Source organism: Nymphalis io, chromosome 13, assembly GCF_905147045.1.
Source record: "Nymphalis io chromosome 13, ilAglIoxx1.1, whole genome shotgun sequence".
In the NCBI taxonomy this organism is placed as follows: Eukaryota; Metazoa; Arthropoda; class Insecta; order Lepidoptera; family Nymphalidae; genus Nymphalis; species Nymphalis io.
The window spans coordinates 6634586-6660551 of record NC_065900.1 but is presented as its reverse complement, the minus strand read 5'-3'; the positions used below and the strand labels follow the sequence as shown (position 1 = coordinate 6660551).

Below are 25966 nucleotides of genomic sequence, written 5' to 3'. Positions count from 1 at the left end.
TTCTTATTTTTTTTATATATTTTTTTTTATAGTATAGGACGAACATAGGGGCCACCTGATGGTAAGTGGTCACCAACGCCCATAGACATTGGCATTGTAAGAAATGTTAATCATCGCTAACATTGCCAATGCGCCACCAACCTTGATAACTAAGACGTTATGTCCTTTGTGCCTGCAATTACACTGGCGCACTTACCCTTCAAACCGGAACACAATACCAAGTACTGCTGTTTTACTGTAAGAATATCCGATAAGTGGGTGGTACCTACCCAAACGGCTTAGTACCATAGGCACCAGTAAAATTTAATAGTTATTGTTTTTAAGGGGTTATTTAAATATGAAAAAAATGTTGAATTATTAAGAAATACCAACCTATCTTATCAAATATTAAGTCCTACATAAGGCTATGCTCTTAAATACATATAAATAATAAAGGTTTTTCTAGAAAATAATTTAATAAATAATTATCACAATTATAATCAAAAACAATATTTTATTAATCACTTACAATGTTTTGTTCACATGATTTTTAATTTTTCTACTATTATACCACCAACTCATACAGCCATACATTTGAGGAATGTAATAAGATATTATTAAATGTTAGCCGGGTCAGTCTTAAGTCCAAATAAAATATTAATTTAAACATATTCATAATTATAAATGAAAAATATGATAAATGCTACTGTGAACGTTTATTTATATTATCTAAATGCCTCATTAAAACAAAAGTATGGATAGTCTCACATTCGTTATCTAGTATAATGAAAACTAGAATATATAAACAAATGGAAGCTGACCAGACTTCTTTTCATTTAAACTTATTGTGACAAGTGACTGTAATGACTACTATCCTATTAGTTCAACACACATCACATGTAGAGTGAAAAATTCTTAAATCTATTACAACTCATCGTGTGATGCCTGTTGTTGCATATAATTAGATTCATTGCATGCAGCTGGCGTAACAAAATCAATTTTATATTCACAACGATATGGCTCTGTAACTGAAGTCAGTTTTGTTTCTAGGCCACAATGAATATTAACCATGGTAATTCTATTTGGTCCATTCCAGCAGGCCACTCCATTTGTATACTTCATTACTGAATATTTATTTCCTTCTTCCCCTGCCCATTCTCCCCAATCACCGAGGCCTATTTCCATACCACCATTCTTAGATTTTTGAGTAACTTTTTGAAACAGGCATAATTTGTATACATATTCTTTATCCTCATATTCTAGACATTCACCATCAAGTGTTGCATATTCTTGTTGTAAACCATAGTCTTTTTCTAAATTTTGTTGAAAGTTTCGGATGTTAGATTCTATTTCTCTCATGGTACGTTCTGCATCCATAAATTGACGACGTGCTTCTGTAGCCTCATCAATTAGCTTTTGAGTTTCATCGTCATATGATTTCGTATTATCAGGTTCTGCATCATGCTCTTCAGCATCATCATGTGATAGATCACCATCAATGTTATCATCTTCAGCACCAATATTATCCATATCCTCCACTCTTGGCACATCTTCTGCCTCTTCATCTTCTGCTTCTTCTGGACCTTCGGCTTCTGCTGGACGGAACATGCCTTGTTCCATCATCAATAATGGTTTTAGCAGTGGCCAAGTCGTTGACATAAACTCTTCCTTATTTACACTTTCTTTATCTCCTAGGAAATGTTGAAGCTCTTCTGCATCTACTTCTCCATCCTTATTTTTATCAAATATATTTCCTACTTTTATTTCATCTACTGTCAATACACCATCATTATTGGAATCAAATCTAGAAAATTGTTCACTAACTTCTTTTTCTTGTTTCTGACGGTCAGCTTCCTCTTTTTTTTGCCTTTCTTTTTCTTCAGCATCTCTGTAAACTTGTAGGGCCTCATTTTCTTTAGCTTCTAGTTCATTTTTCAAGGCCTCTTTTTCATCTTTAATTTTTTGTGCCTCAGCTTTATCCTTTTCTAATTGGGAAAGTTGTTCAGCCATCTCATGGCGTTTTTTATTCCCTTTTTCAATAAGTTCTAATCTTATAAAGTTACCTGCTTTATGTAGATCAGCTAAATGTTGAGCTTTGGCCCTGGCCTCTTTGCCTAATTCTTCACAGGTGTTGGAGCATGCTTCAGGAATAGCATACTCATCTGTACCATCACAACAGTCACAAACTCCATCGTTTACCTGTGAACTAGGAATGTTCTGAGGTCGATGTCCTGCATTTGTACAATGGAAAACCCCATTTATACAAGCCGATGTCCCAGGCTCATCACTCCCATCAAAACAATCGCAATAGTCATCATTCACATAACTGAAAGGTATGGTACTAGTTCCATCGAAACAAGTGAACTCTTTTGTCGGCGAATATAAGGACGCTTTCGATAAAGATACACCGCGAGGCCTCGGAACATCAGTCTGAGCTGATATTACCCATGTAAATACGATTATTACAAACGACTGTAATTGCTTAAGCCAAGCAGAATAAATCATGATTTGATACAAAACCTCTCACGCCAGTAATCGCAAATTATGAAATACAACTTGATAAATAGAACGTGTAGGATAAGATTATGACAGCCGACCGCTGACGATGACCGAATGACATTCATGACGTATATTTTGTTTGCATTCTTACTCTTTAAGAATGAGTTCAATATATTTATTATACATATATAATAATAAAATTGTATTATTAATTCATTTACTACTTTATACCAAAAATTAAAGCTCTTACACTTTTGAAAGGTATGTAAAATATAAACTTTTATATTTCATGGAATCTTCCATTTTATTGTTAAATAAAATCGTAATTTAATGATCTGCGGGCTTCTGTAGTCTGAAAAACGATATAAAACTATAAAAACAACCGATGGACGTAAAAAATGTCAGCTACTTGCTGTCAGTGTCAGAGTCAGTTGCACATTCCAGTGTATATGTATTATATATGGTTGCACTTGTAGTGCAAGCACATGACGTCTCATAACTCATTTGATGGTTGGAGCTGGAATGTTGATATTCAATCTATTAAATGTTTTGTTGATCAATTACCAATTGGAATTATTACGGGTCTTCTGTATTGTCGAATGTTGTTAACCGTAACTGCTAACAAATATGTTAATATTTTAATATCGTGCTATAATTTGTAGTCGTATTAACTCCGAGATTTTTAATATGAACGCACAAGAAATGATGACTGAATTCAAATTCAGTATGTTGGAAGGTAAAATAGATAGTCGTATTTTAAAAAGCTTGTCATCCCTGGGATTAGAAAGCCCTACACCCATCCAAGCAAAAACTTTACCGTTTATGCTACTTGGCGAAGACATAATAGGCGCTGCAAAGACTGGAAGTGGAAAAACATTAGCATTTTTAATACCCGCCGTAGAAAAATTAATCAACTTAGGATTCACTAAGAAAAAAGGTACCTAGTATAATTCTTATATTTCAAAGATACTATATCATCATATGAGCTAAGAGGATATGATGATACTTGAATGTGTGAACCTAAATCGAAGATGGTGGGCTTAAACCAAATCAAGCACGATTGAATTTTCATATGCTTCATTTGTGTTTAGTCGAAAGGTAGTAAGGCCCAGTAGTGAGATGTTCACAGGCTATTACGTTATATATCTGTATATTTTTTTAGGTGTAGGTTGTTTAATTATTTCACCAACAAGAGAATTAGCACTTCAAACAAATGAGGTTTTAAAGAAACTACTGACTAATATTAAACTAACACACTGTTTGATTGTTGGTGGTGAAAAAAAATTGAAAGAAATAGTGTTATTACAAAAAGGTATTTTTTTAAATTAAATTGCTATAAATGTATAAAGAAAGATAACTGCTAGATTAGCTAATTATTTTTAATATTAATAGGTGTTAATATCATTGTTGGAACACCAGGGCGGATATTAGATCATTTAGAAAATACTGAAAATTTTAACTGTAAGCATTTAAAGTGCCTTATCTTAGATGAAGCGGACAAATTACTTGAGGCTGGTTTTGAGAAACATATTGTAGGAATTATTCAAAAACTTCCAAGTAAGTAAAATATAGATTTTCAAGTATATATATCTGCTTTATCTCATGTCCTTTACCCATAGGTTGTCTGGAAGAGATTGCTCTTTTAGCAATAAGACTGCCTTTTGTACATTAATAGTTTTTTTGTTTTTTCAACTGTATGTTTCTGTAACTCTTTTAGGTGTACAATAAAGCATATTCTATTCTATATATTTAGTATGATTTTATTATATTTATAGGATGTCTTTACAATATTAAATATAAAATAGTTTTCATCTTAAAATTCAAATTTTTGTTTCAATGTTGAGTCAATCCCCTTATTAATTGGTAGTCACAGTAAAAGTGTCCCTCGTTTTAAAATGGATACACCCAGACTTAAAAAATTGGACAAATTAAACTGTTATTTTTTATTTTCAAGTACAAAATTGCTAAAAATTTTTGTCTGAAAGCAAACTTTTCATTCTATATATTTATATATTTTATTATATTGCTATTAAATAATGTATTAATTAGACTTTTAAAATTTTCAGAAAATAGACAAACCATCTTGTTCAGTGCAACAATAGATGACAGAGTAGAAAGCTTAGCGAGGATGACCTTAAAAAGTAATCCCAAAGTTATAGATATAAAGGATGATAAGCAATCCACAGTTATGGGTCTTCAACAGGGGTATGCTTTTATTTTTTAATTGTTAAATTCATTTTAAATATTACTAATATAACATATGCATAATTAGTATTTGGAAGTTTTATACCCTAAGGCTATATTTTTCTCTGACTCTCATAAAATTTAGCATAGAAGTGGCTTATGTCATGGGTTATTATTTGATTACATGAATTGAATTTTCTTAGAAAGAACCAGTGTTAGTATATTGTTTTATTTTTATAAATGGATATATTTTAGTGCAGTCAAGATACAATATTATCTTTATTCACAGGTATTGCATCTGTCCAGTTGAAAATAGAATATGTTGGTTGTATAAAATGCTTAAAAAGACTAGAAAAATGAAAGTAATGGTGTTCTTTTCATCTTGTAAATCTGTTGATTTCCATTACGAATTTTTCAAAACACATTGTAAAGCATCAGTACTGAGTATACATGTAAGTATTGCTTTTGTTTCGGAAATCAAGTGATACTTATTTATTATTACATTATTATTATATGTTAGGTTTTAGAAGTAATTATTTAACTTTGAATCTTATAAATAATATCATTACAATTATTATATACAATGATGAACATAATTACACAAACAACAAAATATAAGTTTAATATTGCAACAAATTCAGATATAAATTAATATAATTATAGTATTATTTATTGTTATTTCATTAATATTACCATAAAATATATATTTAATGGAAATACATAGCACAAGTCTTTGATTTAAGGGTAAACAAAGCCAACCGAGAAGAAAAGATGCTTATCAAACTTTCATCAAAGCTGATAAGGGAGCTCTTTTTTGTACAGATGTAGCTGCAAGAGGCTTGGATATTCCATCGGTGGATTGGATAGTTCAATATGACCCTCCAACAGACATGAAGGTAAACATAAGTATTATGTACATGCTTAACATATTCCTGCATAATTATTAAAATATATAAACCAATAAAACTATATTCATTTTAAAGATAAGTGACTAACAAAATACTCTTCTAAGAGAAAGTATGAATAAAAAATAAAATGTTTTCCTTAAAGGATTACATACACAGAGTTGGAAGGACGGCAAGAGGTGTAAATAATAATGGTAATGCAGTTATATTAATAAGACCAGAAGAAGAAGATTTTATTCAATATTTGAAAAGAGAAAAAGTTTATTTAGACAGGTATAATTTTGGTGACACTTCCGCAGATGTTCAAAAAATGGTAAATTATAACTTTTATTTTAATTTTGTTAATGAAGAATCTAACAGCTTAATATTTTAATAGAAAATTACTTTTTAAATAAGGTTATTGTTGTGTTTAAATGAAGTTGTAAATATTATATAAATATCAAAATATTTATGGTATAGAATTATTTAGTTAAATATTTCAGTTATTTATCATGTTTTGATGTTGAATGATTTATTTATTATTTATATTTTTTATTTGTTAAGTATCAGTTAAATTCTTTGCATGCAATAGGTATATTAATGGTGTGACATCAAAAAGCAAAAAGTAAATATTTTGTTTCTATTTCAGTTGGAAGACCTTATAAAACAGGATGGTACTATGAAAGTTTTAGCACGGAAAGCATATCTTTCATTTCTGAGATGCTACAATAAACATCCACTCAACAAAGTTTTTAATATTAAAAATCTGAATTTAAAAATGGCGGCTAAAGCCTTCGGTTTTATGGACCAACCGCATGTAGATTTTTGTATCCTTTCTTATAGAAATAATAAAATTAATGAATTATTACATTTTAATTACAAGAAATTGTATATAAATTGTAAATATTAGAAGCTTTTAGATTCTATTAGAAGCAATCAACAAATTGAGTTCCTTCCTTCCTTCATCCTTAACAGCCTGTGAATGTCCCGCTGTTAGGCTGAAGGCCTCCTCTCCCTTTCTGAGGAAAAGTTTATTCCACCACGCTGCTCCTGTGCGGGTTGGTGGAATACAATGTGGCAAAATTTCAGTGAAATTGGACATATGCAGGTTTCCTCACGATGTCTTCCTTCATCGTCAAGCACGAGATGAATTATAATCACTAGAGATTAGCACATGAAAATTCAGTGGTGCTTGCCCGCGGGCAACACCACTTTGAACTTTGAACCCACGATCATCGGTTAAGATTCACGCGTTCTTACCACTAGGCCATCTCGGCTTGAAAAGCTTAAAATAGGATGAACTACTCATATGTAAAATATTATTTATTTCTTGTTAAACATTTAATTGTTAACACAATACAATCTGATTAACAGAGTTACCAATAATTCTGTTTATTAGTTTCACATGAAAAAGTAATTTCGTTAACAAATGTTTATTTCAGTGAAATCTAGGAAAAGCAGCTGAATGATAAAGAATTGAAATGTTTTTTGAAGTATCCTATTTTGTTTCATAAATAAAACAGTGTTAACCATCAATAATAGTTTTATTGTATAAGTTTTCATGAAAGTAAATAATTACAATGTTATTGTATCATCAAGGCATTAATTCTTGTTGAAAAGATCAACGAAAATGTTAAATCTTATATGACTGATTTTTGAATGATATTTTATATCTAGACATGACGTTTTTATACAAAGAACTTTTAAACTGGTATTAATAATTTACATAAAAGAGATGTACAATTTATTTTCAATTGCTCAAATTTTATTATTATAATGTATCTGAACTAATAAACAAGAAACTCTTGTCACATCTCATAAAAGATGTTTCGAATTATGTATAATGCATCTAGTAATAAAAGTTCATTGGTTATTACAACAACTTTAATAAATACAACCATGTTTAAAATATTTAGCTTATAGATCTATTTCCATTCCCTTTTTGTCTATAGATTTTCGTTTTCTCAGCTTTCTTATGACTGGGAGCATTTAGTGTTTTGAAATACCCAAAGCCTCCACCTCCTTTTCTTTTTTGAGTTGGACCCTTAGTTGGTGCTTTCAATTCAACAGCTGGTGGTACAGTGAAACCAAATGATTTTGATACTTTTGCTAGGTCTATTGTGTCAATATCAAATATAGTTTTTAAGTGATGAGAGTCATAAGCGCGGAGATAGCTCTTAAATGCTTCTTTAGCAGACTGGTTTAGGAAATAGTTCCTTGAAATTAATTTTTCCAACTGAAACAAACCAATATAAACAGTAAAGTTAGCAGTTGTTTTAAGTATATAGTTAAAATCCACAATGTATTTTTTTTATAGGAAGTTATAATAGCACTAGCATGGACAAACCTGTAATTGAATATCAGCCACTTTATTCCAAGAGAATTCAAATTCATTTAGTGTAACCTTTGATTGTTTCAGAAACCTGAGGAATCCTAACTCTTCAGGTCGTAAGAATAACAAAGCATGGCCACTTGTGCCGAGACCTCGTGCAGTTCTACCCACTCTGTGAATGTATTCCTGCAAAAAATATAAAGATAAAAAACAAAAAATTAAGTACACATTATTTTCATTGTGTTAATTAAATATAATTGATACTTTTTTTATTCAAATTAATAATCTCTACCTTAGGGTCATCTGGTGGATCATATTGTACGATCCAATCTACTGCAGGTATATCCAAACCTCTTGCAGCTACATCTGTGCAAAGTAATATACCACTCTCTGCATTACAGAATTGGAAAAAAGTTGTGGTACGCTTCGCCTGCTGTTGCTTACCCTAAAAATAAAGTTTTAATAAAATTTTATTTTTAATAGACAAAAGGTGCCACCTAATGACAAGTGGTCATCTCTAGCCATAGTAATATAGTCAGCATAGTGATTTAGCGACGCGACAACGCAAAGACAAGTGAATTGTCGTCATTGTGTCTTATTTAAATTTTTAAATTATTATATAGAAAAAAGTTTCTTAAATTATATCTACTGTTTACTATTAATAAGCTTAAATAAAAGTTTAAATAGCAAAGTATAATTGTGTAATTTATTTATTAACTTACATGTATGGACATTACAGGCAGATCAATGTAGTTGAATAGTTCGTGGTGATATTTTACAGACATACATGTTGAGAAGAACACCATCACCTTCTTTTTTCTGTTCTTTTTTAGGAATGTGAAGAGAACCATCATACGCTTCTCAGAGGGGCATACAATGTATCTGAAATAGTATTAAATTTATACGAAAAAAATTATATATCATTATTATACATTCGATAAAGTGGTTAAATTTGCAAGACATAACACAAAGGAAATACTCAAATGTTACAATTGTTGATTGAGATAATGTAAGTTTCAAAGTTGTTATTTTTTTATTTTTTTTATAGAATAGAAAGGTGGACGAGCATATGGGCCACCTGATGGTAAGTGGTCACCAAACGCCCTTAGACATTGGCATTGTAAGAAATGTCAACCATCGCTTATAGCCAATGCGCCACCAATCTTGGGAACTAAGATTTTATGTCCCTTGTGCACAGGCACAAGGGACATAAAATTACACTGGCTCACTCACCCTTCAAACCGGAACACAACAATATCAAGTATTGCTGTTTTGCGGTAGAATATCTGATGAGTGGGTGGTACCTACCCAGACGAGCTTGCACAAAGCCCTACCACCAGTAATAAGTATTTAATCAGGATCTGTTTCTTTTATTAATGTCAAAAATACTTAAATAAATTAGTTTACCCTTGTTCCAAAGAATCAACAGTTGCTTGTTCTCTATGATCATCAACACCCACATACACAGGTTCATGCTTTACAGCCAAAGCTGTCAGTGATTCTGTTTTCTTGGTTTGTGTGGCACTAAAAAGCATTGTCTGGCGTCGTTCTAAAAGAATTCCCTTTTGTTATTCTTTCATTACAATACTAATCCTAAACCTGCATATGGTAATATGCAGGTAATATGCAGGTTTTTAAAGTAAAAAGATAAATAAATTTTAAGGGAATTAAAACATTATTGTTGTGTAAATCTTCGGATGCTTTAACATTACCACATATACAAACAAATATATACATTAATATATCCTTTTATAAAACAAAACAAGCTTTGGGAACTGCGATAATGATTTTTTAATATTATATCAGTATCATTAAATTACAAAAAGAATGTGAAAATTATTGTTTCAACTTTTGGGATTTTTGTTTATGGTAACATTCATAATCAATGCAACTTTCACTTACTAGGCAATAATCTTATAATTTGTTTTACTTCTTCTTCAAAACCAATTTCAAGTATCCTGTCAGCTTCATCAATAACAAGACATTGCAAGTTTTTGTACAAGAAATCTGGTGTATTTTGTAAATGATCTAGCAGACGTCCAGGTGTTGCCACTAATATATTAATACCTGTAATTATATATGGAGAATCTTAATATTTTATGTACATTGAATTTTATAGCACTTAAAAATCTGCAGTAGAAAAATAAATTATAATTTAAAAAAGTAATTTTTTATGAGTTATGTTGTTAGTACCTTTAGAAAGTTTTTGTGCTTCAGTAGTTCTATTAGCCCCTCCCATAACCAGACCATATGTATGATGGTGGTATTTCATCAATTCCATTAAAACTCCAAATGTCTGCATTGACAGTTCCCTTGTTGGGGACAGTATTATAACACCAGTGCCTAGGAATATACTTGGTTTGAGTTAATTTGAAAAAAATACTAGCATGAATATTATATTTTAGTTTTATCAGATATCCATTCTTTATTCATTAAATAACTCTGGACATTACATACTTTATTATTTCATACTGAAACAAAAACAGACATGCCTCAACAGAAAACTGGAGACTCAAATCTGATTTTGTTTCAATATAAAGAGTATGGTGCCCAATTTTCATGTTCGCCTTATTATCATCATGTAGGTCTATCTCGCTAATAACTTATACCAAAATGTCATTAAAGTCAAACTGTGCATTAAGCAGTATAATTTTATTTAAATATAATTTATGTATTAAATACTGTCATATTGTTTTGATTATTATTGTATGTTTGTATATTTAAAAAGCTTACCATTTCTAGGTTTGAACTTTAATTTGTATATGAGGTCAATAGCTGGTATGAGAAAGGCAAGAGTTTTTCCAGAGCCTGTTCTAGCTGCACCCACAAGATCTCTTCCTTCAAGTAGAGGTGGTATTGCTTTAGCTTGTATTTCTGTCATTGTTGTGAAACCCATGTCCTTTATACCCATTAGTGTTGCCTCACATACTTTCTCTTTTAAAGATGAAAACTTCTGATCAGACAAAATTCCTAGACATAAACTAGAACCTGGCACTGAAATAAAATTAGGGCTTTGTTAGTCTTGTACAAAAAAGGATAACAAGAAGGCAATCTATAAGCCAATTTTTGAATAATCAATTATCATCTCCATCCAGTAACAATTATATAATAAAAAATATATCATAATATTAAAATATAATATTAATCTGGAGGACTTCAGACTAACTTCAGCCACAGATTAATTAATTTTCGCCATTAAAATATAGCATAATATAATAGTATTATATTATGGTATAATTTTTATCTACAAATGTGTTATACAAATATTGAATTCAAAAATATTTACATTCACTTTCTTCTCCTGGCTTAACCTCAACTTCATCATTATTTTCCTCTTGCTCATTATCACTTTTTGTTGCTGGCTCCTGTTTTAGCTCAGGAGTGATAGTGGTCTTTTGTTTCTTCTTCTTTTCTGCAATTTTTTTACATGAATGATTGTAGTATACAATTAACTTTAAAAATGTACATAATATACTTTAAATTTACTAATAAAAACGCAATACTTGCTAGATATTCTGATAACGCATTATTAGAAGTTTACTGGTTATTTTGAAAAGTTAGTAATGTAATTGTTTTAATAACATTGCTAAATATAATTTTTATAATCAATGTCTTTTCAAACTTACTTTTTGGCAATGAAACTAAATTATTTTCATTGGTTTCAACTGGTCGTTTTAAAGATTCTTTTGTGGGAACTTCATCAGAAGTAGAAGCCTCGGCAGATGGTTCTAAAGAATGAACATTTATAAGTTTTTAATCAATTAATCGTAATACAAACCCTATTTGGCAATCACTAAATAAGCTTCAATAGATTTATTCGATGTATATAAGTAGTACTTAAAGAATTAAAAATTTGGAGGTTACCTGTTTCTTGAGTGCCGTTTGCTTTTTTAGAAATCAGTTTTAATTTCTTCTTTTCACGTTTTTTGATTTTTCTCATTAAAATTTTATCAGGAGTCGGCATCGTGTACCTTAAAACAACGTTTTCTGAGCTTCTATAAGTTCAAAATGCGTCAAATTTAAAATAACTACGTGCGTCGCGCGTGATTAACATCAGCACTCAGCGTGGTAAGTAAAAATCACTAAGCACTAAGCAGTATTCAATTTGTGACAGCTTGTAGAATGACAGTAGTAGGTATGCCATGCGATTGTTATGGATTTTACTTTTTACTTTCAATGTTACCAATTTTAACCGTTAATGGCATTGTATTGATTATGTAATTGAGGAATTTTATTTTCTTCCATATTTTATATATAAATAAAACTAGTTACGCGATAAAGGACAAAAGGTTTGATAATTCTATCTCTGTGTAAACCATTTCCAACGTAATTTACGTTCTCTTTCTTGTGTATGTGAAAAGAAAATCGTCATTGCGTCTATTAGTTTCTCTGTATATTTGTATGATGTCTCCACCACCAATTTTTATCAAGGTCGGCTAATCAAGTAGCGAAATAACCTTGACAGTTGGTGCATTCAATGTGTTTATTGTTCAATTTTTGCTTATTTCTATGTAAGATTCGATTCTAATCCAGTAAAAAGACAGAGAAACAATCCTAATATCATATCGAAGGTTATACAATGGTGCATTGTCGTATTATTTCATGTTAAAGCGATAGCAAGAAGAAATTGCCGGCGTGTGTTTTCACGTATAAATACGACGGTTTTGTCCCTAAATATAGTTTATCAGTGATGACTATTTATGCCATAGCATGACGGAAACCTATATCGCATTAAAATCCTGAAGATAATAGGATTTTCCAGTTTTTATCATTCATAACCTATAATTATTAATCATGTAAGTGCTGGCAGCGTCAGCTAAATAATGTCCCGATTTTCGATAAAAAATATCGTACTCGTCGACAATGTAGGCAAATAATTACGAGTACAATAATAGTCTAAAGTGCTTCGTTATATAAATATGTTATTTTATTTTAATCCTTCTCTTATTTATAATTTCCTAATGACAACATTATTTAACATTCTTCTTGAATTTTAATATTATTAAATTCCGGGTCAAGAGGTTAACATAGAAATATATGTGGCAACTGATTTTTTAATAATAATTCAATTGAGTGGTTTTAGATTTCAACAAGAAAGAAAAGAAGAACAGAATTTTAGGTACAATGGCTAGGGCGTCACCGCAAAAGACGCGCAGGCACATCGCCCTAAACCTGCGACAAGTGGGAAAGGGCTACCGTGTCAAGTACGGGCACGGCTAAAGAAGCAAGTACCTACAAATAAGCTTCGCTTTGCTACCTGGAACATCGGCTCTCTCACAGGTCGCTCCCTTGAACTGGCTGACGTACTGACGAAGCGCAGGGTTCGCGTTGCATTCTTGCAAGAAACTCGTTGGAAGGGGAACAAGTCCCGTGATATAGGACTGGGTTACAAGTTGATTTACTCCGGCTCCCCCTCAGGAAAGAACGGTGTGGCCGTAGTACTATGCGAAGAACTCCAGAACGGTATTCTAGAAGTCGATACACAGAGCGACCGACTTCTTCGGGTGAAGCTAATGATAGAAGGAGTAATTACTCATCTTATTAGCGCTTACACTCCACAGGTCGGCAGCTCTGAGTCGGAGAAAGAAGCTTTCTGGAATAACTTGGAAGACATGCCCCGCTGCATTACGATCACCGAGAGCATCGTGATTGGTGGAGATTTGAACGGCCATGGACATGTATATGGCGGCTACGGCTGTGGTCGTGAGAATGCAGAGGGAGATTCAATTCTCAGCACCTGCTTATTATCAGACCTTGCCATTATTAACACTTTCTTCCAAAAGAAACCCGAGCACCTCATCACCTATAAAAGTGGGCCGCACTCCACCCAGATCGACTACTTGCTCATAAGAAGAAGCCAAATTGGTAGAGTGACCAACTGCAAGGTAACTCCTGGGGCATGCCTCACAACACAACACCGCATCCTTGTCATGGACATGCTGGTAGTACCAAGTAAAAAAATGCCTGAACGACGCAGACCTAAAACTAAATGGTGGCTGTTGAATGGACCGAAATAGCATGACTTCTGTAAAGTCGTAGCTAGCTCAAATTTAAGCACAGACACAGAGGAATCAGTCAATAGTCAATTGTCTAGGATCCAGTCAACAGTGAACACCATTGGAAAACAGGTGCTTGGCACTTCGAAGGGAGGCCGCGTCATCGACAAGTAGACGTGGTGGTGGAACGGCTCAGTACAGGAGGCTGTTCGAGAGAAAAAGACACAGTTTAAAAAGTGGCAAGAGACCAAATCTCCTGAAGACCGGGCCGCATATAAAGCAGTTAAATGTGCCACTGAACGAGCAGTTGCCAAAGTCCGCTACCAGACGTTGTCACCTCTTTATGACACGCTTGAGACAAACGAGGGCCAAAAGACTATCTTCCGTTTGGCAAAAGCGACACAAGACATTTCAAAATGTCTTTGTGTCAAGGACTCAAATGGCACTTTGGTTTGCGACGCAGTTAAGGTGAAGGAGAGGTGGCGCGACTACTTTAACGTGTTGCTTAACACACAACACGGTAATGTCTCTCCTCCAGAACTGCCTCCTAATCTCGGACTTGTTGCACCGGTAACACCTGACGAGGTACTCAAATGTCTTCGTACAATGAAGAACCGAAAATCCGTAGGCCCTGACGACTTGCCGATTGAAGCGTGGAAAGCGATGAGTTCTCATGGTATGAACCTACTTACTGACCTTTTCAACCGAATACTTCTGAATCTTGGAGATTGAGTATCATTACTTCAGTATATAAAGGCAAAGGTAGTGTACAGGACTGCGAAAGCTACCGCGATATTAAGGTTATGTGCCACACCATGAAACTTTTCGAACGCGTAATCGATTCAAGGCTCCGGCAAGAATGTACTGTCTCGGAATGTCAATATGGGTTTCGCCCAGGCTGTGGAACCATAGACCCCATCCTCGCCCTAAGAATACTGGCCGAGGCCCACAGGGAAAAGAAGAAGACGCTGTACATGGCATTTCTAGACCTGCAGAAGGTATTTGACTGCGTCCCACGCCAAATTATCTGGTGGGCTTTGAAGATGAAGAACGTGCCACAAATCTATATTGACATTATCCGAGACATGTACCATGATTCGGAATCTATAGTAAGGACCGCCGTTGGCGACATACACCCTTTCCCGATCACAGTTGGTGTCCACCAAGGCTCGGCCCTGAGTCCTTTTCTGTTCAGTGTAGTGCTTGACGTTATCACAGCGAAAGCCCATGAGCCGTCTCCCTGGCTCATGATGTATGCTGATGATATTGCACTGGTAGATGAGGACAAGCAGGTATTGGAGCAAAAGATGAACCAGTGGAAGGGTGTGATAGAGAGGGGCGGTCTGATGCTAAATGTTGCGAAGACCGAGTATATGGCCTGTGGTTGTACGGACCCCAAACCCATAAAGATAGGCGGAGAATCAGTTATCAAGATGGAAAAGTTTAAATACCTCGGGTCCGTACTGCACGAGTCTGGTACAATCGACCACGATGTCAGAGCTCGAATAAACGCAGCCTCGGCCAAATGGCGGGAAGTCACCGGGGTAATCTGTGATCGCAGGATACCGGTGAAATTAAAGGGCCGTGTGTACAAGTGCATCATCCGACCAGTCTTATTGTACGGCGGCGAGACGTGGCCAGCGCTCGCGAGACACATTCAGCAACTTCACGTCGCGGAAATGAAGATGTTGCGGTGGATGTGTGGCGTTACGCGACTAGATCGCATTTGTAACGAGCACATCCGTGGTAGCCTTTGTTTGCGTGTAGCGGATAAGTTGCAGGAAAGCCGTCTGCGTTGGTTTGGCCACATTAGCCGCAGACCACCAGACTACGTCGGGAACCGATGCCTGGACTTTGTTGTCGAAGGCCCTAGATCCCGCGGCAGGCCCAAGAAGCGCTGGCTCGATGTTGTGAGGGATATGAGACGACGATATGAGAGAGCACGATCTCACTAAGGAGGACGCTTTAGATCGAGCAAAATGGAGGCGTAGATGCAGGAAAGCGGACCCTGGCGTTACTAGGCTGGGAAAACGCTAGGCAGAAGAAGAAGATTTTAGATTTCAACAGCTGAGGAGAATGCTAATCCAGTACCCTTTATATGTTACTGGATTAGCTGAAGTACTATTGATAACGGAAACAAAAACAAACAATGCAACGATTTATGGGTGTAAATGGAAAATAAAAAAAATATTTAATTAAAGAAATGTATAATAAATATTAAAAAGTAAAATTTAATAACTTTGTTTTGTTTTAACTAAATCCTGAAAATTATTTATCTCCCAAAACAGGGAATGCAGTTACTATGGCACCATTATACGCAACATTAACAAACTATCTCTGTCACAATCGCGGTTTCACGGCCCTTTGGTCTATTTGTTTCTCTGTCTATGCACGGGCCCTTGTACTATTTCTGTTTCTCTGTCTACGCCACCATGTGATAGTTGTTTTGATTTTGATAAAGATTTTTCCTAATCGAAAAATAAAAGTAGTGTACAATTAAAACAAAAATATATTTGAATGTTTGTTTTTGTTATTGTAAAATCTTTTAGATAATCGATTGACCTCAATATGGAAGAACAGTCTAATAATCCCAAATTTAAAGATTTTAAAAATAAAATTTCGAAACAAACTCTTAACGCTATTAAAATTATGGGTTTTAAAAGAATGACTGATATACAAACTGAGGTGATTCCTACAGCTTTAGAAGGGGCAGACGTAGTTGCTACCGCTAAAACAGGCTCAGGAAAAACATTGTCATTTTTAATACCCGTTGTTGAAATAGTAGCAAAATTAGTTAGTGGACCTCAGCAAGGTAATTTAATAAAACTTTTCTATTAACTGAAATGAATGTAATTTAATTTCTATTATAAAATATCACCACAACTTGTACTAAATATTATTATAAAAAATAATGTTGTTTCAGGTACATTTTGTATTATAGTGTCACCAACAAGGGAACTAGCTACACAGACTTTTACTGTATTACAAGATATAATTTCACATCATGAATCAATAACATCAGCATTAATCATAGGCGGACAGAGTAGAAGATCACAGAGCGTTGAACTTTCAAAGGGTTTGTTTCATCCTCATTTTGCAATAATATCAGCTTATCGCCGTCCACTTCTGGACGAAAGCCTCCCCCATAGAACGCCAACCATCCCGATCTTGGGCAGCCCGCATCCATCCCGTACTTGCCACCTTTTTCAAATCATCGGTCCACCTTGCCACAGGGCATCCTACACTACGTCTGCCTAAGCGTGGTCTCCACTCTAATACATGTCGGCTCCCGAGATCCGAGAGAAACCCCGAGCATCGCACATTCCATAGCTAGCTGAGCGGTCTTGAACTAAAGAAGAATATGTTTGGGCTGGGCAGCATTTTGCAATATATTGAAATAAAACCAATAATTTTACACATAATCAAATTATTTATTTTATTTTCTGGAACAAAAATAAGATAGAGCTGAAAGATTGCATATTTAGCTGAAGGATTTTTGTCTGGGGATAAGAGAGAACTACCACATATATATATATATTTATGCTTCACATTTAAGGTGTTTGTTACCATAAAATACATGAAGCTACCATCTCTGTTATACATACAGATCTACAGAAAAGATAAACAGATAGTATTTTTTCTAAATTAACACAATTAAAAAAAACATATTGAAATAATATAATTACATTATTTCAGGAGTTCATATTGTTGTTGCCACCCCTGGTCGATTGTTTGATCATATGAGAACAAAAGAGTTTGATTACAAATATGTTAGATGTCTAGTATTAGATGAAGCAGACAAAATTTATCAATATGGTTTTGAGGAGGACATCAAACAGATTGTTAATCGCCTTCCAAGTAAGCAATTAATATATATATATATATATATATATATTATAAAACATTGGATAAAACATATGTTTTATATAAATAAAATTTAAAGAAGAACTCTTAAATTGAGATCATCAAATTAATGGAGAACATTGAGTTACATTTTTAACTAAATATATCAATAAATAAATATGTTAAAAGGTTGGTCAGGCAACTATTGTGTTGTTTATGTTGTGTTGTTGTTTGTATATTGGCTAATTATTAATGACTACTATTTATTATAATATTAAATTTTCTATTACATATATTTTTTTATAATGTAACTCACTATGAAGACTTCATTTTTCTTATAAGGAATATTTTCATTTTCCATTAACTAATGCTTTTTTCAGAGAATAGACAAACAATGTTGTTTAGTGCTACACAATCAGAAACAACAGATTCCTTAATAAAGTCAGCCATGAAAGAGAATGTACAGTCAATTAATACTAATGAGGATAATGACCGAGCTACAGTGGAAGGGCTAAAACAAGGGTAAGAAATACATGTGATTGCTTTCCTACATCTAATCAATTATACCTATGATAAAAGGTTTAAAAGTCTTATTATGATTGTAAATAAATATGTTTTATATTTTGTGACATATTTAGCTTTTCTACATAAGCTATTTGGTAAATTATATGATAAATAATTTGTGACTTTTACGAAAAATACATTTTTTTGAAATAATATACTGATAAAAAAAACACCCTAGTCTACTGATATTGAATATTTATTTCAACTGCATAAAACTTTATTACTATTATTTACTGATTCATATATTACTTTATAAATAAGTATTTTGCAGGTATGTAATTTGTGAGACTGAATATCGCCTTCATTGGTTACATAAATTGCTGAAAAAGACAAACAACTCCAAGGTCATGATTTTTTTTTCAAGTTGCAAGTCTGTTGTTTTTCATTATGATTTTTTTAATAAATATTGTAACATGGGTGTGCTATGTATCCACGTAAGTACATGCGTTGCATTTTAATATATTTTTTTTAATTACAATGCATTTATAGCATTTACACACTCACGCACACACGGTTTGGATTAACTTACAATAATTACTAATAAGAACCTTTGTAATACTTTTTAAAAATTGAATAGGAAGGAACTGACTTCTGACGCACGGGTAACACTAGTTCACGAGTCATGGCTACTTTTTATAATATGTATGTATTGGATAAAAATAAAGTATTATTATTATTATCATTATTTTTTTTTTTTTTATAGAATAGGAAGGCGGACGAGCATATGGGCCACCTGATGGTAAGTGGTCACCAACGCTCTTAGACATTAGCATTGTAAGAAATGTCAACCATCGCTTACATATCCAATGCGCCACCAACCTTGGGAACTAAGATTTTATGTCCCTTGTGCCTGTAATTACATTGGCTCACTCACCCTTTAAACCGGAACACAACAATATCAAGTATTGCTGTTTTGCGGTAGAATATCTGATGAGTGGGTGGTACCTACCCAGACGAGCTTGCACAAAGCCCTACCACCAGTAAAATTTGGCACATTGTACATATTTTTATAGATACTTCTGTTTTAATATAAGGCTAAACTAGCAGAGAAAAATCTTTGTCATCAGTTTCCTATAAAGATATATTTTTTATTTTATTGTAGTGTTCCAATTGAATTTATTCTATTAATATTCTAGGGAAAAATGAATCAAGCAGACCGAACAGCAACCATAAATAATTTTTACAATGTTGAAAAGATGGCTTTATTTTGCACTGATTTAGCAGCAAGGGGTTTAGATATACCAGCTGTGAATTGGATAGTTCAATTTGATCCACCTTCAGATACAAATGTAAGACATTACTTTTTTTATTTATTGCAATACTTACAATGTGTAGAATTCAATTAATCATCATATTTCAATTTCTATTTAAATTATATCATTTGGAAATTGGAATACAAAAATTTTTGGTTTATTTCTACTGGATGTGCTGATTGTAAGCAGCAAAAATAGGTATAAGATTCATTCATTAGTCAATACAATACTTCAGGGTTATTTTCGATTGCAAAATTTGAAATCTATTGGCAAATAAATATCGTCATTACCTATGTATAGAAAAACAAGACTGATTATTCATCCATGCTCATTATTGAATACTAATTAAATTATACCCAAAGTTGGGTGTTTACTTTTCCGAAAATTATTCGTTATAAAATGGCACTTAAATAATATTAAAACAAAATATGATGGCAAGTAAATGATGAATAATATTTCTCAGGAATACATTCACAGAGTTGGCAGAACAGCTAGAGGGTTGGGAGCTGAAGGACGAGCAGTATTATTATTAAGGCCAGAGGAAAAAGAATTTGTTAATTATTTGCAAGATGCTAAAATATATTTGGATAAATATGAACTATGGGATCGTTACAGTGATTTGACACCCAAGGTAATGAATACCTAATAATTATCAATCTCTAGTTAAAAAAGTTAAGAATTTATATATTTTTTATTTGAAAGAATGTTATTAAAATATACAATTTTCTTGCCATAGACAAAAAAAATAATAATATAAAAACATTTAAATTATTTTAGCTCACTCACACATTTTTCTAAAACTATAATGTTAATGTTAAAACTATATGTAATATAATAATCATTGTTTAAAAACATGGAATGGTATTTATCAAATATAGATAGAAGCAGCTATGGCCGATCCCGAATTTTACAACTTAGCAGTTGAAGCTTTTGAAGGTTACATCAGAGCCTTTGAAGTAAAGAAGTTAAAACATGTTTTTAATTTACTCAATATGGATTTAGAAGCTGTTGCTAGATCGTTTGGCTTAAAACAGAAACCAGATGTAGATATTCGTAAGTACCCTTTATCTCATTTTAATTGTGTCGATTAAGGAATAATTTTTCTCTAACATAAATATCATAATATCTTTCTGTTATTATTAATTAAGTAGGTTTTTTATTCTAATTGGCAAATAGCTATTTGTATGGAAAAATATAGAAAAGTTATATTGATTTATTTATTAATTAATAACTTAATAATGCTGTAGATACCATATGTTAAATGCTTTCTATATTAAAATTTATTGTGTATTAATTTTAGGTGTAGGATTTAGTAAAAAGCATAGACAAAGAAAAAGGATAGCCGCAGAACTTGCGAATAAAAATTCAGTACCAACATCGAAATTGTTAAAAACTTAATTTATTTGTTATATTATTTGTAAATATACTATAATTACAAATTAAATATTTTTATATACATGTGTTTTTTTATTATTACTTCCTAAGTGTTAAGATTATTATAAAAATGATTCAATATGACTAGATGCGCTGAAAAAATAATATGCTACAATATATCAAGTGACACTGTGTGTAATTTTAACAAGTATTTACAATAACATATTTTTTTAAGTTTAATGTGTCTATTACATAACCAATATATAACATAACTAAATAATATATAGGTACTTAATGAAAATATAGGAACTTTACACTTTCTACATTGTAATGAAGTTTCATACACCTCCAATTATCTATATTAATCTTTTGGCACAATTACATAGATTGAATCTTGATAATTATAAAACAGTTTCGTTGCTTTTTTAATTTTTAAATTTATCTTTATTTATCTTAACATGAAATGCCTTAATGTGGAGGATGTTTTATTTTTATTTGATTTATAATTGAATATATATATTATCATCATTGCTAGGGACCATTCTACTAAAAAATTATTACTTTATCGCACTCGTATCGGAGCGTGATAGTTGCCGTTTGTCCGTTTCCTATTCTTTAATTTAATTATCAACTATTGCTATAAAAGTTAACAATTAAGTTTTGATATAACAGTATATGCTAACATATTATCTGTTCGGTTCCGATTCAAATAAATATAATTATTCAAATCGGATGGAAAATGTTGGATCGGAATTGAACCTATCATATATAGATTAGTAGAATTCGGCCCCTGTTATTTTATCCGTTATGTTATATTAGATTTCTTTTAAACTTATGAGGTTTGGTTTAATTTGGATAGTGAACATTCATAATTTAATTATGTATACACAGTTAAGTCTATTTGGGAGAGTTATTCATTTCATAAATGTTATTTCTTGATAATTTTTCATAGCAATCTTCATGATTGTGTTGATGATTGATGGCATATATCATAGAGTCAATCGTTTCCACTGTTGCTGGACACCGGTTTAAAGAGAAATATTGTACACACCTCCATGATGTTTTGCCGTGTGTCGTTGAATGCTTTGTGTACACAAAATTCATATGCACCAGTTGTTTATGTCCTTTTCTACTGTAAATATATTTGTAACGCACTGGAAGTTGATTGTCACATGATCCATTCATGACAAGCGAGAGAGCATCTGAAAAAGAAAATTTACATTATATTTTTTGTTGTTATTAAAATTTACTGTGAAAAACTTATTTTCTAAGTATAAAGCCAATAAATAGAAATGAAATAGAGAACATACTTTAGAAAAAATGTTAGTTTATTTTATGGGCATCAAAAAAATAAACAATTCTGTACACATGGTTTATTATCCATAAAACACTCAGTATACTTTATGTTAAACATCACACGAGTACTACAAATATAGCATATCATAAAAAATATATTTTAAAAGATGTTAGCCACTTTCTTTTAAAAAAAGGCTATCACATTTGGGAATGTGAATATAAATTTACTTTCTACAAAGATATAAAAATTAGCTCTACCAATAGAGATCACAAATGTGTTACAATATTGAGTGTAAATCACTGGGAAGATGTGTATTTCTACCATCACATGAGTAAACATTTCAAGTTCCTTATTATAAATATTATTACTTAATACAATAAATAGACTAGAATATGAGCAATAAAGTCTTGAAAATATGGCAGAGAATTGATGGCACAAATCTTTTATACATAATGAAAATATAAGCAATATATAATGTTGGCACTTCAGAGCAGATTCTAAGTATCACAGGTTACTGATAATAATTGTGCATATAAATTTAAAAAATGCAAATACATAGGTTTTTGATTTATTTTATAGTAACTTTAAACTTTAGGATAAAATCTTCAATAATAATTAATTTGGTCCCAAAATTTATTGAATCTATGATTCATTGATTTTGTTCTTTTGCAGTATCACTTGTGATTATAAAAATATATTTTTCTTAAAACTAATGTCTCTTCAGAGGTATAAGCAAATAGGAAACTTATGATCTAAGGTGCATAGTAATCTCCTTGCAATTGTGACACTTTGAACATGTCATTGAAATGTATTTCAAAACATGGTGATTTGCAGAATGGTAATTCACAAGCACTACACATAAATCGAGTATCACGTCGCTTGCCTATTCTCCAACAAAGCCTACAAGATCGTTGTGGATATTTCTTTTTTCCGTCTTCTTTTTGTGGAATGGTAACAAGACGATGTTCCATAACATATCTTGGAATCTCTTCAGTCTTCAAAGTGTTAGTTACTTTACCGTTAACTAGATTTTTAAGATCCATAAATAATGAGTTCAACCCGGTACAATCTGAAATCACGATGGGCATTTTCAATTATATTTAAAAAGAAACAAATTGACAAGATAAATGATAATGTTGAAAATGCCATCGTGTTTTCATAGCATGAAGGGTTTGCAACAGAAAACAACAAATGCTAGAAGAATTAACAAATGATTGCATTTTCAACACAATCTCCATTCCTATTAAATAAAAAAAAGCATAGGAAAGCAAAACTATTCTAACAAGAGGGTAATAAAATTAATATTGTGCTAATCAAAGTATCTGCTATCTTCATAACAAATACTGTCTTAGAGAAAAGTATAAAAGTATACCTAGAAGTTCTATTACAAATATAAAAAAAAATATATATTTTTTGTAAATTTTTATATGATTCTTAAAGTCATATAAACAACATTCATAACAAAGTAAATATCGAAACATTTTTTTATGAGATGGCAGAGGAAAAATAAAATTATTGATCTAGAAAACATTTTTACTTACTTTCCTGAGGTGATTGATAGTCCAGGGGAATAATTAATCCTTTCTTTAATTCCCTTGGGTTTTCATAACCCTTTGGAGTTGTGCAAACTGCTGGATCTGAGACTATAATATCACTGTCGTCACATTCTGTTTTTAATTCCATTACCTGCTCTATAACTGATTGATTATTGCCATTATCAGAAACTTCTTTATCTGTTCCTTGTTTTTGGATGTTTGGGTTTAAAGATTTTGTTATGTCTACAGGATTTTCCTCATAAATGCTTTGAACACTTTCAAAATTACTGCTTTGCACTAAATGATTATTCGATTTGTTATTAGATAATTTGTCACAAATTTTAGGTCTTTTTTCTGAATTGAGAATATCTGTATAATAATTTTTCTGTAGGAATTCCTCTGATTTCCTTTTTAAGCTACTCAGCCTTTGCAGTTTTTCAATAAATTGTCTTTGTTTTATTAAATCTATGTCAGTGTTATCAGATATTTCATTAGTAGTTGAGTCATACATATCAGATGCACAAGATTCTGCATCTGGACTGTCATTTTGAGCTGCTATGTTTTGTTTTGTTAATTCTTTATCTGCATCAAATGCCTCCTCCTCAGTCTGTAAATTTACAAATGAGAAGTCTTATATATCGCTTCGCTAAGACGCAACCAATAATAATAATTTAATAAGACTCCTCTATTTGTTATTACTCATTGTAGATTCAAAGTTTCGGAACAAAACATTTTATACTATATTTTTTAAGACTTTTATCAACTAAAATTGAATTTTATTTATTTAAAAATAGTACTTACCTCTTTATTAGTTAAACCTTTAATTTGCAGCACTTCAGCAGTGCCTATAAAGCTAGTGAGATCCTCTCTTTTGACACTGACTTCTCCATGGTACATAAATTGCAATAAATCTTTCATTGCCTTGTGTGTGACATCCCTTAATACAACTGTAATATTTTTTGGTATAATTTAAAATATTTTTTAAATATTTTCTTTTTAAACAAACTTCAATTTATTAATTGTTTGGTTTATGATACATACCAATTGGATGTTGACACGGATTTAATTGAAACATTTTTTTGAAGTAAGGCGAACATATTGATAGTATAACTTTATGCGCTTGTAGCAAATGACCTTCGACTGCAATAGTTACATCGACGAATTCTCCGTTTCCCAATAATCCAGCAAAACCTTTACTTAAGTTTCCGTGGAAATTGTTCCAAGACAATGAAAATTGTTGGTCCATTTCTAGTCACCTTTCGGTAGCATCTGAAATATTCTTAGTTAACTTATGGTTCGTAATAACAATTGCTATTTGGATTTCGTAAATTCCTATACTTACTGTAACCATATAAATAACAAATAAAATGTTTTTGCCAATATCAAGATGAAAGCAAATTTTGACATTAGCAAGCGGCGCGTCGCATAGTGTTGTCCTTTATCAGATTAAACATTCAGATTAAAACGTAGGTAGTGATTTTATTCTCTTTGATTCAGATTACTTCACATTGTACCGATTAAAAAAATAATCAATGTTTTATTCTTTCAAAAAATAAAGTAATATCATTAATATTACTTTATTTTAACATGTGATGATTAAAAAGTTAAAAGTGTGAATAGAGAATTATGTAATTTATACGTAGGATAATATATGTATATCGTATGTATAAATTACATGCTGCTATCTTACGACAAGAAATACAAAAATATTGTCATTTCATATTTTAAATCATTAATAATGAACGTATTTTGCATCATTTTCATTTATTTACAGCAACATATTTTGTACGTGTATATTTTAAAATATTTATTAGAATTAAATTAATCTATATATATATATATATATATATATATATATATATATATATATATATATATTTTGAAGTGAGTTGATTTGAATAATTAATTATTATTTTTGTTAGATAGTTCGTTTATTGAATAAGGTTTTCGGCTAATTCTTAGTGTAAAGACTTATCAGCTATCAATGTGTCAACTAATCGTCAAAAGTAGATTATTATTATTATTACTATTAATTAATTAAAACTAATTTCAAATTTGAAGATGCCATTGGCTACAAAACATGTTTTCATACTTTTGTTCCTAAGAATATAAAGAAAGAAAAATAATCTATTCATGAGATACCATTTCAAACATCGAAAATAATACCTATATACAGGTCTCCGGTAAATAATGGATAACCTGACATGTACTTGCAAGGAGGGCCCT

The 25966-nt window shown here is 31.8% G+C and overlaps 6 protein-coding genes across 8 annotated transcripts; 3 read left to right on the top strand and 3 right to left on the bottom strand.

Annotated features, from left to right (window-relative positions):
* Positions 1–464: 464 nt before the first annotated feature.
* Positions 465–2581, bottom strand: LOC126772813 (glucosidase 2 subunit beta). The gene has a single exon (XM_050493403.1). It carries the CDS (start codon positions 2482–2484, stop codon positions 904–906), a length of 1581 nt encoding a protein of 526 aa, XP_050349360.1. The 5' UTR covers positions 2485–2581; the 3' UTR covers positions 465–903.
* A 343-nt stretch (positions 2582–2924) lies between these two features.
* LOC126772825 (ATP-dependent RNA helicase DDX18-like) lies at positions 2925–7081 on the top strand. The gene is made up of 9 exons (XM_050493422.1): positions 2925–3415; positions 3641–3790; positions 3871–4035; positions 4545–4683; positions 4952–5114; positions 5406–5558; positions 5713–5880; positions 6196–6373; positions 6989–7081. The coding sequence occupies exons 1-9, from the start codon at positions 3166–3168 to the stop codon at positions 7009–7011; spliced, it is 1389 nt and encodes a 462-aa protein (XP_050349379.1). The 5' UTR covers positions 2925–3165; the 3' UTR covers positions 7012–7081.
* On the bottom strand, positions 7072–11975 carry LOC126772805 (probable ATP-dependent RNA helicase pitchoune). The gene is made up of 11 exons (XM_050493394.1): positions 11743–11975; positions 11505–11606; positions 11165–11290; positions 10612–10872; positions 10072–10221; positions 9781–9945; positions 9286–9427; positions 8601–8760; positions 8171–8323; positions 7894–8064; positions 7072–7782 (listed from the first exon to the last, which is right to left on the bottom strand). Exons 1-11 carry the CDS (start codon positions 11840–11842, stop codon positions 7459–7461), a joined length of 1854 nt encoding a protein of 617 aa, XP_050349351.1. The 5' UTR covers positions 11843–11975; the 3' UTR covers positions 7072–7458.
* Positions 11976–12000: 25 nt separating this feature from the next.
* On the top strand, positions 12001–15557 carry LOC126772957 (uncharacterized). The gene is made up of 5 exons (XM_050493564.1): positions 12001–12013; positions 13159–13830; positions 14071–14550; positions 14622–14872; positions 15486–15557. Exons 1-5 carry the CDS (start codon positions 12001–12003, stop codon positions 15555–15557), a joined length of 1488 nt encoding a protein of 495 aa, XP_050349521.1.
* A 701-nt stretch (positions 15558–16258) lies between these two features.
* Positions 16259–20990, top strand: LOC126772819 (probable ATP-dependent RNA helicase pitchoune). The gene is made up of 9 exons (XM_050493414.1): positions 16259–16686; positions 16798–16950; positions 17571–17732; positions 18098–18239; positions 18553–18715; positions 19418–19570; positions 19998–20165; positions 20413–20587; positions 20835–20990. Exons 1-9 carry the CDS (start codon positions 16443–16445, stop codon positions 20930–20932), a joined length of 1458 nt encoding a protein of 485 aa, XP_050349371.1. The 5' UTR covers positions 16259–16442; the 3' UTR covers positions 20933–20990.
* An 82-nt stretch (positions 20991–21072) lies between these two features.
* On the bottom strand, positions 21073–25155 carry LOC126772831 (zinc finger and BTB domain-containing protein 43-like). 3 transcript variants are annotated; one of them, XM_050493431.1, is made up of 5 exons: positions 25083–25155; positions 24782–25009; positions 24542–24687; positions 23747–24347; positions 21073–22110 (listed from the first exon to the last, which is right to left on the bottom strand). In XM_050493431.1, the coding sequence occupies exons 2-5, from the start codon at positions 24984–24986 to the stop codon at positions 21806–21808; spliced, it is 1257 nt and encodes a 418-aa protein (XP_050349388.1). In that variant the 5' UTR covers positions 24987–25009; positions 25083–25155; the 3' UTR covers positions 21073–21805. The 3 variants fall into 3 exon arrangements, with proteins under 3 accessions (XP_050349388.1, XP_050349387.1, XP_050349386.1); XM_050493430.1 differs by lacking the exon at positions 21073–22110 and adding an exon at positions 22267–23274 and having other exon boundaries at positions 24782–25019; XM_050493429.1 differs by lacking the exon at positions 21073–22110 and adding an exon at positions 22267–23274.
* Between the last annotated feature and the right edge of the window lie 811 nt (positions 25156–25966).

Excerpts from the sequence above, each read along its gene's own strand:
- LOC126772831 (XM_050493430.1), bottom strand. The coding sequence starts at position 24,986 with ATGGACCAACAATTTTCATTGTCTTGGAACAATTTCCACGGAAACTTA. Across the intron at positions 24,688-24,781 it reads TCCGTGTCAACATCCAATTG|TTGTATTAAGGGATGTCACA; the intron begins GTATGTATCATA and ends AAAATATTACAG. Across the intron at positions 23,275-23,746 it reads CTATCAATCACCTCAGGAAA|ATTGTACCGGGTTGAACTCA; the intron begins GTAAGTAAAAAT and ends TCGTGATTTCAG.
- LOC126772957 (XM_050493564.1), top strand. Across the intron at positions 13,831-14,070 it reads GGACATGCTGGTAGTACCAA|TACAGGAGGCTGTTCGAGAG; the intron begins GTAAAAAAATGC and ends GGAACGGCTCAG. Across the intron at positions 14,873-15,485 it reads CATTTCTAGACCTGCAGAAG|TCTTATTGTACGGCGGCGAG; the intron begins GTATTTGACTGC and ends TCATCCGACCAG.
- LOC126772805 (XM_050493394.1), bottom strand. The coding sequence starts at position 11,842 with ATGCCGACTCCTGATAAAATTTTAATGAGAAAAATCAAAAAACGTGAA. Across the intron at positions 9,946-10,071 it reads AGCACAAAAACTTTCTAAAG|GTATTAATATATTAGTGGCA; the intron begins GTACTAACAACA and ends ATATAATTACAG. Across the intron at positions 7,783-7,893 it reads TGGCTGATATTCAATTACAG|TTGGAAAAATTAATTTCAAG; the intron begins GTTTGTCCATGC and ends GGTTTGTTTCAG.
- LOC126772825 (XM_050493422.1), top strand. The coding sequence starts at position 3,166 with ATGAACGCACAAGAAATGATGACTGAATTCAAATTCAGTATGTTGGAA. Across the intron at positions 3,791-3,870 it reads AATAGTGTTATTACAAAAAG|GTGTTAATATCATTGTTGGA; the intron begins GTATTTTTTTAA and ends TAATATTAATAG. Across the intron at positions 4,684-4,951 it reads GTTATGGGTCTTCAACAGGG|GTATTGCATCTGTCCAGTTG; the intron begins GTATGCTTTTAT and ends CTTTATTCACAG.
- LOC126772819 (XM_050493414.1), top strand. The coding sequence starts at position 16,443 with ATGGAAGAACAGTCTAATAATCCCAAATTTAAAGATTTTAAAAATAAA. Across the intron at positions 16,687-16,797 it reads AGTTAGTGGACCTCAGCAAG|GTACATTTTGTATTATAGTG; the intron begins GTAATTTAATAA and ends ATGTTGTTTCAG. Across the intron at positions 19,571-19,997 it reads ATCCACCTTCAGATACAAAT|GAATACATTCACAGAGTTGG; the intron begins GTAAGACATTAC and ends AATATTTCTCAG.
- LOC126772813 (XM_050493403.1), bottom strand. The coding sequence starts at position 2,484 with ATGATTTATTCTGCTTGGCTTAAGCAATTACAGTCGTTTGTAATAATC.